The sequence below is a fragment of the Manis pentadactyla genome, chromosome 1 (assembly GCF_030020395.1).
Source record: "Manis pentadactyla isolate mManPen7 chromosome 1, mManPen7.hap1, whole genome shotgun sequence".
Lineage (NCBI taxonomy): Eukaryota > Metazoa > Chordata > Mammalia > Pholidota > Manidae > Manis > Manis pentadactyla.
In genome coordinates, this window is record NC_080019.1 from 233,593,613 (window position 1) to 233,608,259 (window position 14,647).

Consider the following 14,647-nt stretch of genomic DNA (forward strand, 5'->3'; position numbering starts at 1 on the left):
TGGCAGTCTTGCCCTCGGCCTTTATTGTCCGAGCCCTCCCTCGGTCCCCCTCTGTGTCCCTGTCCACACGCCAGGTGAGCCGAGGCAGCCATCTCAGCAGGAGCTGGCGTGTCTGCTCAGAACAGATCCGGGACAATGTAGTCGGTGTGGACACCATCAATCAGCCCTTGCCCATTGTTGTGGACGAACCAGCAGGCAACCTTCGTGCCGGTGCTGACATCCTTCCTGTAGTCTTTCTGGGAGCCCCTGGAGGGAGCGAGAGAAGGGCCATGGTACCCAGGTGGGCAAGGCTGCATTCCGGACCCGAGGTTGGCAAGGATGTGAAGGCACCAATTCTGGGCACCCTGAACTCTTTGGTCACGAATAGGGTCCCGTGATTACTCCTCTTAGGAGGCCCACTTTTCTGTTTCCCTGATTGGGAGGGGCCTTGGGGGGCCAGGACCCCAGAGGGAAACGAGAGTTCCCCTCAGAAGGCGAGGCTGGCAGGCCGATGCGTAGGCACAGGGGGCTCTTTTCTCCTGTCTCAGTACCGGGCAGGGTCAGGATGTCTGAGGGGTTCCCTCACCTGGTGACTGTCAGCCGGTGGTTCTTCACCACCATTGTGGCATCTGGCTTCGTGGGATCAGAGCCCGGGTGGACATCAGACACTTTAAAGTCAAAGGGGTGGAGGAATTGTCCTGGGAATGAAAACATTCACACCATCAGCCCCTGCCGTCACCACAGGTGACGCGGCCTCGGCCAGGGCTGGTGCACAGGCTGGCTGGGGTGCTGTGCGCTGGTTCATGGCTCTCCCTCTGCCACGTGCCCTGAACCACCTGAAGCTGGAACATTCCATACCCAGCAGCCCATGTGTCTGTGCCGACATCCGGCGACTGTCTGCCACATAGAAGCCCAGAAAGTCCTGGTGGACAGGATGTTTCTTCCACACCTGGTGCAGGACAACCACAAAGGTAACCCCATCGCCAAAGGAGACCACCATGTTCTTCTTCCTGTTGATCCTCACGGATAGCCTAGGAGAGACGAGGTCAGGAGGTGGGGCCCAGCGGCCATCACCCTGGGCAGCTGAACAAGGGCGTCCCGGCAGCGCCTTCCTGCATGTGCGCCTAAGACCACAGACTCTGGAAACTGTTTCGGGGGGATGCTCGTGTGGGTCCACCGTGCCGTCCCCTGCATGGCTCCTTGCTTCTCTGGGCACAGGGGAGGGGCTGTCCTGGGAGTCTGGGGACAGGATTGAGCCCCAGCTCTGCTGCCGGCTTCCCGTGTGACCTCCTCCGAGCCTCAGTGGGAATAACTCCTGCCCTGCCCGCCCCGCACTGGGCGATTTGAAGACATGGGAGAGGCCGAGGAGCTGAGAGCTAACAAGTTCATCCAGAGAAAATGCAAGTGGGGATGATGGCCGTTGTCAGGTCGCCAGGTCATCTGACGCCTGTGTCCACACGGCACTTCCTGGAGGCCGGTCCTGGGGCTGTCCAGCCACCAGCTCAGGAGGGCAGGGCCTGAACCCCCTGGGCCACCAACTCTCCTGTGAGCCCTGTGGATCTTCCGTCCTGGGTTTGTCCAAATCCCTCAGACCTGCCGACCGGATCGCCCCCCAGGGACCCAGGAGCGGGGCGTTACCCATCCTGTGTGACGGTGACTGTGTCCAGCCAGCTGAAGATGCTCTGTGCAGCCCCGTTCCATATGGCGACCTTCTCCGGGGTCACCTCGATCCGGAGGTCCATGGGGGCCCTGGCAATGCCCACTTTACCGAAGTACGTCTTTGTGGCCTTGGAATCAGGGCTGTCTCTCTTCTCACCGATGATCTGCCCATTGACCGTGAGGCCTGCCAGAGGGACGGGTCCGGAGAGACCAGCGAGGCTTCTGAGTCCAGGCTGGCCTTCAGGGACACAGCTCCCCTTCAGCAGGACTCACTGAGGGGCCGCAGGGCAGAGGCCCATGGAGAGACCAGGACTCCAGAGCCACCCCCGTCTGTCCTTGACACGCTTGGGTCGGCCACATGGACCTGTCCCCTCCTGGGCCAGGCAGTGCTGTTCCAAGAAAAGTTGTTCTCTGCACACAGGTCAGCCTTAATCTGACTATCTCCACACCACAGCCCCTGGGAGGCTGGGTGAGCATGTGCCTCTGAACAGCCCCCTCCAGGATGTAATCTGCACTGAGAGGTGGATGCCCATGGGCAGAATGAGGACCTGCCCTTGTGCCTACTGGGGCTCCAGGCCTCCCCAGGAAAAGCCCCAACCCCCAGGCCTCACCTGTGACAGGGTCCTGAATGAGGCGCAGCACCGTGCCCGGGGCTTCATCGATGTTGAAGCAGATGGCATCGTCTTTCTCTGGGACTTGGATGATGAAGTGGGGGTCCCCGTCCACTGAGGGCACATCAGGTGGGGGCTCGCTCTGGAGGCCTCTTACCATCCAGGGGCCTTCCCCCAAACCCTGGCCCCCGTGGGGCAGACTTCCATACAGGCAGGAGGCACTGGGGCCCGGGCCTACTCACCGTAGTAGTAGGGTGTCTGAGGGGGCTGGTAGCTGGCTGTGGGCGCAGAGAGGCCTCAGCTCGGCGGGCGGGCCTGGAGGGGCACCAGGACTCCCCCCAGAGTTTGGCCCATGCCCCTCCCATTTCTGCTTCCCACCCCATCTCCTCAGGACCCCAACCAGCTGTCTGTCTCAAGAGCCAGTTCAGGACAGACTCCAGAGCTGACTGGGGCCAGGCCTCGCTGCAGGTGGGGTGAGGGGCGGCAGCGGCCGGCAGGTACTCACTCAGGTAAGCGGAGGAGGGGGTCACTGAAATAAAGCAAAGGGCAGCCGTGAGCCGTGTGTCCTGGGCTCACTCAGTCCCCCATGCACACCCCAACCCCAGCCTTCTACCTGTCTAAGGGCTCCAAGCCCCCAGTGGGGCCCCAACACTGACAGATCCAGGGTGGAGATGTGACCCCTAAGTTCAGGCTTGGGAATTGGAGGTATACCCAGGGAGCCCCTTTCTAGGGCTGTTGGAAAGATGGGTGTGATTTTAATGCCAGGGGCATGGCATTTTGGCACAGCTAAAATGCAAGCCATTCGATCACAGACCGTCATGAGTAATGCTCACAGCAGACACTGTCCCCGGCCCGGGAACTCACACCCCCACTTTGGGGTTGGGTGAGGCTCACAGCCGTCTGCCATCCTTGGGAGTAACACACCCACCCGTACACACACACGCACACACACCAGGAACTGTACATTCGAGGGCTCTTCTGAGGGAAAGCGATGGCCCAGCCCAAACGTGCTGCTTGCACTGGCACCGTCTGCCCGTGTTGCTAGAGACGGGCAGGCTGTTGGGGCAGGGAAGCCCTGCCGGGGGCGGTGGCCTTGTAGGGGGTGAGGTGCCAATTTATGTTGAGAGAGGCTCAGAATGCCATGAATCCCAGCCCAGTGCTGAAACCAGGCTGCCTGGGCCAAAGTCTCAGCTTGGCCACCTGCTGATAGAGTCCTTGTGCAAATAGGCAACCTCTCTGTGACTCAGTTTCTTCACTGTAAAAACCCTTAAAGGCTTGCTGTGGGATTAATGGAGTGTCAGTGCCCCATGCAGGAAATGGCTTGCTTTTTTTTCAGGTCACTGAATGCTCTCAGATGGATCGTCTCTCCTTGCTCAGGAGAAGCCACCCCAGTCAACCGATGAGGACCCGGTAAGGCCCAGAGAAGGCAGAGCCCCACGCGGGGTTGCTCATACATTGGCCGCAGAGCTGGGTCCTGAGCCTGGGGTCCTGAGGGCCCTCTGTGGGCTGGGCATGCCCAGTGTGCTTGGGAAGGCCTCCTGTCTTCCCCCGGGACAGCTCCCAGCCAGGCTGAAGCTTACCTGCGTCCACAGGCCCTGTGAGGGAGGGAGAGGAGACCTGTGTCAAGCCACAGACGCCCACTGTCGGGGCCAGTGTGACCACCTTGCTGCCTGTTCGGCAGCCAGCCAGCCAGCTGTGCCCCCACTGTGTGTCCCCTGGAACCAGGAGGTCCTGGACCTTGCCTCCTATGCCTCCCAGTGCCAAGCCCCACACCCACACCGGCTTCAGGGACACCAGGCCCTGCTCTTGGGATCTGGTGGAGAAGACCTGGTGCCAGCCTCCAGCTCTCCGGGCCATTTCCTCTGACACTCCCCAGGTGCAAGCGCCAGGCCTAATGTTCAGGCTGAAAGGGCTGCCGCTTCTCTAACTGAGCCCTTCCATGCTGCAGCCCACACCCCTTTCCTTGAAACGACCCTGAGCAGGGGGCCCATTTACTCATCCCCTTAGAGACTCAGAGGCTCCCATTCACCCCTATGCCCCACTGTCCACGCTGATGTCTTCCCCCCTGCACAACGCCCTCCCCAGCCCTTGGCCAGTTTTCCTTTGATGCCCCCTGGGCCTGCCCCTCTCCAGTACGTCTGGCCTCCCCAGCCTGGCGCTTTCCTCTTCTAGGCGCTCCAGGCCCCAAAGGAAGGCCTCTGAGCTCCAGCCTGCACTCTGCCCACCTTCCCCGGGCTTGTCAGCGATGGCCGTCTGGTCCTCACTGTCCTCGGGCTTGGTCACCACCATGGAGGTCAGTGGGGTCACAAAGTGGTATTTGAGGGACAGGTCCAGGGCCTGGGCCGTGAGGTTCTCCTTCTCCTCACCACGGGCTTTCTTGCTGTGGGGAGGCGCAGAGCGGGACGCTCAGCCCCGAGAATGCTGCCTGCCTGCCTGCCCCTGCTCTGACTCCCGGAACCAGGCCAGGAGCCCCAGAGGCAGCCAGGGTCCCTCACCCCAGGGGGAGCCCACTAGCGTTCAGAAAAGACTGGTTGACCAGCCCCCCCGGAACAGGTGGACAGGCCGTGTTTCCTCTCTGGGCCTCAGTTTCCCCACCTATAACACACAAGGGACCTGAAATGGCTACTACAGCAATCACCCTTGATAGTGTCCATATACTGAGCACACGCCAGACCCTGTGCCAGCAGCTGCCAGGCTTTTCCCCCAGAAGGCTCGGCTGTGCTCAGCCTCACCATCACGGCCCATGCAGGGTGTGGGGTGCAGGGCGCTGAGGCCCGCCCCTGCCCTCAAGTTGCTCCCAGGCTGCTGGCTGAGCCCTGAAGCCGGGCCGGCCTCGGCCCCTGGGAAAGCATTCCGGGGGGCTGAGCCACAAGGAAGGCAGGCACCCAGGGTGCACGTGGGGAGCTCCCGGATGTGGCTGAGGCCTCCCACTCTGGGGCCCCCCGGAGCACAGCCAGCACAGGGATAGGCACAGAGAGCTGCTGGGGCCGAGCGTGGTGCCGGGCATGGGGCAATGCGTGGGGCCTGCCGTGAGGGATGGGCCAGGTCACCGTTTCTCCAGCAGCTGCTCAATGGTGAGGTAGGCCCAGAGCCGCTCAATGTAGTTCCCAAAAATGTAGTCCTGCTCCCGCCGAGCCTTCTCCATCTCGTTCATGTCCACCTCCTCTGTGAAGGTCAGGTCATTGATGGCCTGTGGTGCAGGGGGGAGGAGGCGAGAGGCCGGAGGGCCCAGTTTGGGGCTACCGCTGCTGGGCCATCAGCTGGGGAACGGAGCCCCAACGGTGCCGACCCCCCATCCCTGCCCACACCCAGGCCCCAGCCCAGCTCACCCCATGGCCCTTCACATCCGCCTTAAAGCTGTTCACGTCCTGGTCCACCAGGCGCCCAGCCACCACGATCTCAGAGCCGTCATAGAGGTGCTGGTACGCGTTCTGGGTGAGGTCCAGGATGGCGTTCTCGGGGTACTCCACCTCCACACCCGTCAGGAGCGGGTTGGCCACCTCGTCGTAGAAACCCTGGAGCCCAGGTCAGAGAGCTGGTCACCTGAGGCCCCCAGCGCAGGCTCAGAGAGGGCGGGTGGGCGGGCGCCCGCTGACACCACTGTGTGTCACTGAGTCCCCGGGCTGGGCCAGCGCTGGCTCCTCCTCTCCACCTCTGTGGCCCAGACTGTGCCCTCCAGGTGGTGGGACCCTCCCTGTCCACCCCAAGGAGAGACTCGAGGAGAAGAAAGGTAGGGGCAGACTTCTTGGCACAGGGAAGGTTACTCCAGAAATGTTTGCTGGGGTAAAATACAGAGGAGAAAAGGGCAGGAGGAGATACGGGGTGGGGCACAGGGACCAAGGGCAGGCAGAGTAAAGGCCTGGGGTGTCCACAGTCACCTGCCCTGGGGAGGAACGGGCGTTGCCAGGCTTGGCAAATGAGAATTCAGGACATGCGGTCAGACTGGAACGTCAGGTAAACGAATCAGTTTCTAATAGAAGCATGTCTGCTGTGGGGTGAATCATGTACCCCCAAAGTACACATTAAATTCCTGACCCCAGAACCTCAAGACATGACCTTGTTTAGAGAGAGGGTCTTTACGGAGGTAATCATGTGAAAAGGGGGTCTTTAGCAGAGGCCCCCATCTGGCAGGACTGGTGTCCTTATGGAAGGGGGAAATTTGGACCCAGAGATAGACACGCACAGAGGGAGACCATGTGAAGAGACAAGGGAGAAGACGGCCCCCTACACGCCCCGGCGAGGAGCCTGGAGCAGAACCGTCCCTCGGGGCCCTCCCAGGGCGGCGGTGCCCTGATGGCGGACTTCCAGCCTCCGCCGCTGGGAAGCAGTCAGTTTCTGTGGTTTTAGCCTCTCAGTCTGTGGTACTTTGTTACAGCGGCCCCAGCAAACTGGTACAGTGTCCTGAGCAATATTTGGGGCATGCTTACCGTACAAAAATTATTCGTTGTTTATCAGAAATTCATATTCAACCCAACGTCCTCTACTGGACCTCGCCCTCCTACAGAGGAGGTGAGTCCGCTCTGCGGAGTCCAAGGACAAAATCAGAGCCACTACTGACGGGTGAGAGGTAGACTTCAGTGTGAGACGCTGCGGTCCTGACAACTGAAACTGTCACACAGCGGAACGGCCACCTGGGGAAGTCATGAGTTCCTTATGCCTGGAGGTGTGCAAGACCAGGCCTACCTGCAGCTGTAAGTTGGCATCAGAATCCTCGTAAATGCGCCGGGCAAGCCCGTGGTTCTCCAGGGCCATGCTCTCCAGGAAGTTATAATTCAGATTGTTGCCAAAGCCCAGGTTATACAAGGGGAATTTGCCCCCAATGGCGTTTCGCACGTTCTCTTGGATTTTCTCCGGTCTGCTCTCCCCTGCAGGGGAAGAGGGTGCTCACGCTGCAGCCCCGCCCTGGAGGCTCTCTGGACCAGCCCCATCTGAAGCTAGCTGACCTCTGCACCTGCAGAGCTGCCAGGGTCACAGCCACGGCCCTTGTCAGGTCAGGGTGGGGGGACCCCGGCACGGGGAGTTGGGCCTTGCCCTTGAGGGACTCGCAGACTCGGGGGGCCCCTGGGAAGAGCTACCCCAGGCCTTGCAGGGAGCTGGCCACAGAGCCAAGCATGGCTGCGGTTCAGAGCCATACCCGCCTGCCTCACCAACATTGGCATCCCCGTCGGTCAGCATGATGACAATGGAGGTGCTCCTCTCTGGGACTCTGTGCTCCTCCCGGGCCTTGTTCAGCATGCTGATGCCCCTCAGCAGCCCGTCGTTGATGTTGGTCACTAGCACACAGACAGACAGATAAGCACCGTGGGGGTGCCTGGGGTGCCAGACGGAGGAGGCGGGGGCAGCCCGCCAAGTCCGCCAGCACACGGTGGAGCTCAGGAAGCGTCAGCCGGACGAGTCAGCGAGTGACGAACGAACGACTTACTCGTGCAAATGGGGACAAAAGGACTGTCGTGCTGGGGCTCCCAGAAGGGTGGAAGCACAAGGGCATGGTGAAAGCGATGTGGGCAAGGTCACGTGGACCCCCAGCCCCCTCACTGGGAAGAGAGGGAAGCAGGATAGATATCCTGGTGATTTTCCTTAAGAAATGTCCGAAGATAAGGGTTCTCTGTGGCCTTGTCCTCTGGGACCTGGGGAGCACTGGGATCGTGGGTTAGTAACAGAAAGAATGGGTTTCCCTAGACCGCAGAGAAGATACCCCCCTATCAGCCTGGATCCCCAGCTCCCACCTCTGCCCAGTAGGGTCTGCAGGGCCCGGGCCAGCAGGGTCCCCACCCCGAGGTGGGGGTTGCCCGCTGCAGCCCTTTGCTCTCACTTCCTTGGTCTTTGATACTCTTCACAAACGCCCTGGCTTCCTGGGTGTTCTCCGGAGTGGCTCGGACTAAGCTGTCCTTCCACGTGGTGACCTGGCCACTGAACAGGATGAAATTCAGGTGGTCCTCCTCGTTCACGTCCTCCAGGATTCTGAGCAGGGCGTCCTTTGTCTGGGAGAGAGAAGCGCAAGGAGCTGGGAGAGGGCTGGCGGGTGCTTTGTGCCTTTCTCATTCTCTTGCGCTGGAAATCCCGGCTCTGTCCGTTTAAAATGCTGCTCCCTCCCACCCGTCACCCCCACTTGTGCCGTGGGGTTACCTGCTCCATTTTCCGACCGTACATGGAGCCGCTGACATCAATCACAAAGACCACATTCTTAGGCACCACTGGAAGGCCTTGGGGTGCAAAGAAGTGCACAAAGTAGCCGTTGACTATCTGGAAAGCGGAGAGAGAGGTTGGAGGCCAGTGTCCCTTTAGCAACCTCACATTGGCTACTCTTGTGAGTGGAAGACATTGACCAGCCTCAGGGAGGTGCCATGCAGATGCTCTGGACTGCCTGCGGTCCCCACGCCCTGCAGGACACTCAGCCGCACCACCCACCCCATCATGAAGGGGATCGCCAGGCCCGGCGGAGTCAGAGCCCACCGGCGGCTACCTGCACGTTGGCTGGAGACTCCCTGTTCACGTCGTAGGTGATGGTGAAGTCGCCGTTGAGGAGGGAGTCTGTACAGGTAGGGCAGGACCGCTGCTGGTCCAAGCTGGGCTTGAAGGACACGTGGCCCTGAGGGAGGGTGGTGGAGGGCCTTGCTCAGCTTGGCCGGGCCTGCCCTCTGCAGACCTCAGCAGGGGCAGGGCCTGGTCTGACCCAGCTTTCACCTCTCCCCCCTCCACTGGGCCCCCAGGTCCCTTAGCTCAGCCCACCTCGGAGCTCAGCACGGAGAAGCCACTTAGGGGAGGTTTGCACTAGGAAAGGGAGCTTCACATTGGATGGTACTGCACGGGGCGGTGCCGGGAAGAGGGAGTGGGGAGAGGCCTCAGGGCAGGGGGCTGCCCTATAGAGGCCAGCAGCCCCGAGTCTGTGCTCCTCAGGCCCCGGCGGAAGTCCTGAGTGACTGAGGTTTGCTGTTCACATGAACATCTGTTCATTCCCTACACGACCAGCAGGCCCCCGGAATACCAGAGACCTCAGGGACAGGGCCGACCACCAGCACCAGGACCGCAGTTCCCTCTTGTCCTTACCCCCTCGTGTGGAGTCAGTGCGTCTACATGACTCCCTCTGGCCTCAGTGTCCTTTTTGTGAAACAGGGACAGTGACCTGCCTGGCCCACTTCCCAAGGCAGAATGGGACTGAGCTTTATGCATGGTCCCCACCCCCTCAGTGCCTCTGGGACCCCAGCTCTCTGGCAGGCCCTTGTCAGCAAGCAGCCCTCTGCGTCTAGCATCCTCACACCTGGCCAGGGAGAAAGGTGGTCATGGCAGAGGTCCCTCCCCATCACACGCACCCGCACATACACCAGCCAAGCCCCAGGCTTCACCCTCGGCCTGCTGGGGCTGCCGTTCCTGTCCCCGCCCCCGGCCCAGAGGTATCTACGCCACCTTTTTTCCTGAGAAGGACTTGGTGAGGGCGCTTCCCAGGAGGTCATTGGTGATGAATGAGGCCTCTGCGTCCAGCGAGCTGATGCCCTGGGGTTCGAAGATGTCTGCCTCGATCTGAAACAGTCGAGGTACGGAGGTGTCACTCAGTGACAGCACACAGGCGAGCCTCCAGGGCAAGGCCCGGGGGAATGCGGCAGGTCAGGGTGGTGCGGGCACAGCCTCCAGGACAACTGGCCTCCAGCCTGGTGTCCCCCACCAAGAACATGGCCACAAGAGAGGGGACTCTGACCCCAAGGCTCTCCCAGCCACCTGCCATGCGGCCCCCCAGATTCTGCCATGAAAGCATTTGCTTTGGTCCGGCTCTGATAGAGGTACAAGACCCAGTTATAAGTATTACGGAGACACTATGTGGGGTGCCCCCGAGGGCCCAGCACCCACCCTACATCTGCCAGGTCCAGCCCAGCCTCTTCCCCAGGGCCCTGTTGCTGTGGCCAGAACCACTGGAACTGCCTCGAGGCTCCTGAGCCGAGTGCTGGGTGGACATTTCCCCTCCAGAGAAACACCCCAGCAGTTCTTTCTCAGTCCCAAAGAATGGCCATGAGGCTTTTGGCCCCGAGCAGTCCCGTCCACCAGTTGTGGGAAACCTCCTTCCCCAGAGGCCCACCTCCCTGCAGAGCACCCCACCCCGTGGTGGTGGGAAGAGGGGACAGCCCCTGGGGAAGGCCTCCGAGCCTGCCAGCTCCGTGTCTCCTACCAGCCTGGGGGCCCTGCACCTCCCGCCCCCTCAGTCTGCTCTGCACAGCCGGACACCCAGCTGAGGTCTGGGCTCTGCCCGGCCCTTGCTGCACCCCGCGGTCTCCTTGAGGCTGCAGGAGGGTCGATTACCTCAAAGTGCTTGACCAGTTGCTTGGGCTGGACCTTGAGGAACATCTCGTACTTGCCCTTGTGCCTCTTGAGCAGCTCCTCGTAGGTCAGCTCGAAGGTGACCTTGCTGCCCGCAGCCACGTTGACTGACACGGTGAATTTTTCCAGCTTCCTCCCGGAGGCCCTGAGTTGGGGGGCAAGACAGTGCCTGCCTCACAGACTGCACGAGCCCACCCTTCCTGGGCCTCAGGTTTCCATCCCCACCCTGAACCTGGGATGCCTCCACGGCCACATGGAATAATGTTGCAGTGATAAACGTGTATAGCACATGTTGCTATAATAGGAATAATAGCAACACTAATGGCAGCCGCTGCTGCTCCTGTTTGCATCTCTGAGGGTCCCTGCAGCCCAGATGTCCTCCCCACAGCCTGGGGGTCCACGCTTACTTGACCAAGCCAGCTGTCTTGCCCTGGGACACAGCCTTCTCATACTGCTTCTTGGCGACCTCCTTCTCCTTGACGTTCCCAGGGTAGGTGACGCCGTCAATGGTCCTGCAGGGGAAGAGCCAGAGGTTTGTGCTGGCCAGGCTCCGTCCCGAGCCCAGAGCCAGCAGCCACGGGGACACTCACAAGGTGAAGTTGGTGATGAAGGCTGTCTTGGGCAGCTCCACATCAAAAGACACCTCCTTGGCGGTGTCTGCACGATTGACAGCCCTCGTGGTGACAACATTGTGAGCAAAGCGGGAGGTCACCTTGCAGCTGATCTTGGTACTGTAGACCTCAATGCCTCTGACCACCTGTGGGAGAAGGGCAGGTGTCACACTAGTGACCAGACGGCCTAGGAAACCAGGCCTTCCACCCGGCTGTTGTCCTTCCCGGCGTGCTCTGCAGACTCCAGAGCCCCTGCCTGGTGAGCAGCCCTCCATCCTTCCTCACCCATGTTGGGAGCCTGGGTGGCCTCCTCCGAGGCGACTTCGTTCTGGCATGCTCAGGCCTTTCCAAGCCTCTCCCTTTCAGGGGGCCTGGCCTGATCCGGTCTTCTCCTCTCCCCGTTCCCTGGGCCCCCGGGTTCCTTCACTCAGCCCACCTTAGAGCTCGGCACCCAGAAGCCACTCAGGAAGGGGAGCTTTGCACCAGGAAAAGGAGCTCCATATTTCAGCGTGTTGGTGCCCGGAGGAAAGGGAGGCGGGGAGTGCAGGCCGCGGGCCCTGCTCTGCCTCTGTAACCCCATAGCCTGTTTACAGGCAGCTGTAGCCAGTAAGACCTTGTAAAAAGCCCAGATCTGATGCTGCCCCTCCCCCATAACGCCCCCCACCGCATCCCCTGTGCCCCCATCACCCTGAAGGCGGCCGCCCCTATGGCTCTGATGCCCCCCACACAGCTACCGCTGCCTCTGCTCGTCTGGGCTCCGGCCACACCAGGTCTCTGCAGTAGGGGCGCCTGGCCCGGCTCTTTCTGCTCCTTCACAACTTTGCTTGGACGGAAATCACATGCTTCATGCCCCGGCCCAATTCCCCTGGGCCTAGGGGAGTGTGTGGGCGGGGCTTCATGTCCCCATTCCCCTTCCAGTGGGGGCGGTGGGCAGAGGGAGGGCCCCAGGAGACAGCCCAGGGAAACCAGAACATTGAGAGGCTTCTGAGGGTGTGACAGGACCACTCTACGCTGCACCCCAGCGCTGGGCGCAGGGCCTGGTACCGGCAAGGCTTGGTAAGTGTGTGGAAGGAAAGCCTAGCCGGAGCGGTCTGCGGTGCTCTTCCCCGGCCTCTTGAGCCACGTGGCGTCTGCCAGGGCAGGGGGCTGTGAACTGCTCGCCAGCTCTGAGGGACCTGCCGCGATGGCCCACCCCTTCAGCTGTTGGGCACCCATCTCCATCCTGCCCGCCCCGCCCTGCCCTGCCCCGTCCCTGGTGAAAGTTCTCACCCCATCCGGGAGGCTCCGTTTCTGCAAAAACAAAGACAAACACAAGGTTCAGGCTGAGGCCAAGGCCACCACTGTCCGGGAGCAGGCTCTGGGCTGAGGCCAGGGCTCAGCAATGACCCCACACACACACCTTGATGGGCTTCGGGCATAGGACCCACCCAGAGTCACATGTCAGAGTAGGAGGGACTCGGGATACATGGGGAAACTGACGCCAGAGGGGCCAGGTCTCCAGGCAGCCGGGGGAGCAGGGCAGGCATCAGCAGCTGGAGCTCTCTCCCTGCCCCCCACCCCCCAATTCACTGCCTTTTCCTGGGCCTCCGGCCCCTGAGCCTCCTCCCAGCACTCCCCACCAGGGTCCCCCAGGGCTTGACCTTCTTAGAGGCTCTGCCCTTGCTCAGACTCGGACCTTCACAGCCTCTCAGTGGGTGCACAGTTTGTGGTGCATCCCCCAAATGGCAGGTGGGGAAACCAGGGCCCAGGGAGATCTGAGGGCTTGCCTGGTCCCGGAGCCTGCCTCTCCCAGCACCCGGCCCTTCCGCTGCAGCTCCGCGCCCAGCCGTCTGCCTCCTCTTCACCCCACGGAGAGGACTGCGCACCCTTGGGCCTCTGCCCGTGTGACAGGCGCAGATGGGGAAGAGGGAGCAGACTTACCCCAAGCGACCGGGAGGGGCTTTTTTGGAAGCCAGAAGCCACCAAGCCAGAGGACAGGACCAAAAGGAGGCAGGGCCACTGAGCAGATGCCATCGCGAGCACACAGCCCTGGCCCGCACGCCGTATATGAGTGAGCCTGGTGTTTTCCAAGTCCGGTCAGTGACCTGCAGTGCGGGGGTGGGTGGAGCAGCTGGCCTTGGGTCTCTCTGAGCCAGGGGGCCCTCTGGGTATTGTCAACAGTGTTGGGACTTCACCCCTGGCGGCTGGGGGACACAGAGGGAAAAGCGGGAGCTGTGTGTCGGCAGGTGGACCCCAGGACTCCCCAGGCAGGGGTGATGGTGACGGCGCGGAGTCACATTTAAAGCAAACGGCATCTCAGATTGCGGCCTCTCATGCACACCACTGGCATGGTCTGGATCACAGCACCCCTTGTCAAGGAAGCGGACCCCTCCCCTAAGGCTCAGATGGCCATGGCTCACAGCCCTTCCCTGGCTCCCGTGGCCTCAGGGCAAGGACAGCCCCCAGTCCTGTGGCCCAGCGCTCTGAGGCCTGCCTCCAGCTCTCTTTCCTGAACCCCTCTTCCACTAGCACGCCCTCCCATCTCTGCGCACCACTTCTCATCGCTGCCAGTCCCCGTGTCCATCCCCAGAAGTCTTCCTCTTCGTCCCCTAGCTGATCGCAGACAGCCCTGCCCCGGCCCGAGCTCCCTGAGGGCTGCTCTGTCACTGTCTGCTGAGGTCTGCATGCTTGGGCCTGACCACCCCGCCCTAAGCTCCGAGCTCCTGGAGGGCCAGGCCGTCTATCCATCCAGGCCCGTGTGGCCTCAGGGCCTGGCCAGGGACTCTGTTGTCCTCAGTCTCTTGGAAAGTCATTCCCCCAAAAGTCTCCAGTGAGGCTAGGGCTCTGGCCTCTAGGATAATGGGAACTTCAGAGGCAGGGTCTGTTCCCCTCCTAGTGGGGGCCAGGGCTCCCTACCCCAGGGCCCTGCCAGCCCCCAGACCTTCCGGAGTGGCTGCAGTGTGCCTGCCTCTCCCATGCTCTTCTGGGCATGGGGACCCACTGACCTCCCAATTTGGCCACCCCAGAATGGAGCTGGGAGGATGCCGGGCATGGGCCGCAGGCCTTCCTGAGAGCACTGCGGCTGACTTGGACATCCTGGGAGCCGGCGAGAGGGCACGAGGAGGGAGAGGAGGAGGGAGAGGAGCAGGGAGCGGCAGGAGCCACGGAAGGCGCCCTGGAAGGCCTGACGCAGAGTCGCCACGTCAGCAGAAAGATGCTGGGCCTGCGAGGCAGCTGCCGGGGGCTCTGCCTGTGCTTGAGGCCTGGTGGGGTGCCTGGCCTGGGGGCCTCCTGCAGACTCACACCGCCCCCTCGGGGCTGAGCAGACCGCCCAGCAGGCGCTGACTGACGCTCTGAGCAGAGTGCAGGCCCCTCTTGAGCTTCCTGGCTCCCAGCCCACCTTGTTCGTGTGGCCATTCTCAGCACCTGTGGGTGCTGACCCCCGGGCAGCTTGCAGCTGTGCCAGAGCCGTTGCCCTGCCGTTGGTGCCCAGTGGCCCCT

At 61.8% G+C, this 14,647-nt stretch overlaps 1 protein-coding gene across 4 annotated transcripts; it reads right to left on the bottom strand.

Moving 5' to 3' along the window:
- On the bottom strand, window positions 1–13,229 carry ITIH3 (inter-alpha-trypsin inhibitor heavy chain 3). Of its 4 annotated transcripts, none has more exons than XM_036878192.2 (22): window positions 13,088–13,226; window positions 12,437–12,457; window positions 11,147–11,313; window positions 10,964–11,068; window positions 10,539–10,701; window positions 9,654–9,767; window positions 8,713–8,838; window positions 8,376–8,492; window positions 8,062–8,230; window positions 7,397–7,522; window positions 6,933–7,114; window positions 5,579–5,764; window positions 5,300–5,439; window positions 4,475–4,629; window positions 3,830–3,844; window positions 2,755–2,778; window positions 2,492–2,527; window positions 2,250–2,363; window positions 1,618–1,822; window positions 838–1,010; window positions 566–677; window positions 1–246 (listed from the first exon to the last, which is right to left on the bottom strand). In XM_036878192.2, exons 1-22 carry the CDS (start codon window positions 13,178–13,180, stop codon window positions 117–119), a joined length of 2,673 nt encoding a protein of 890 aa, XP_036734087.2. In that variant the 5' UTR covers window positions 13,181–13,226; the 3' UTR covers window positions 1–116. The 4 variants fall into 4 exon arrangements, with proteins under 4 accessions (XP_036734087.2, XP_036734088.2, XP_036734090.2 ...); XM_036878195.2 differs by having other exon boundaries at window positions 113–246; window positions 838–928; window positions 13,088–13,227; XM_036878193.2 differs by lacking the exon at window positions 3,830–3,844.
- Window positions 13,230–14,647: the final 1,418 nt, after the last annotated feature.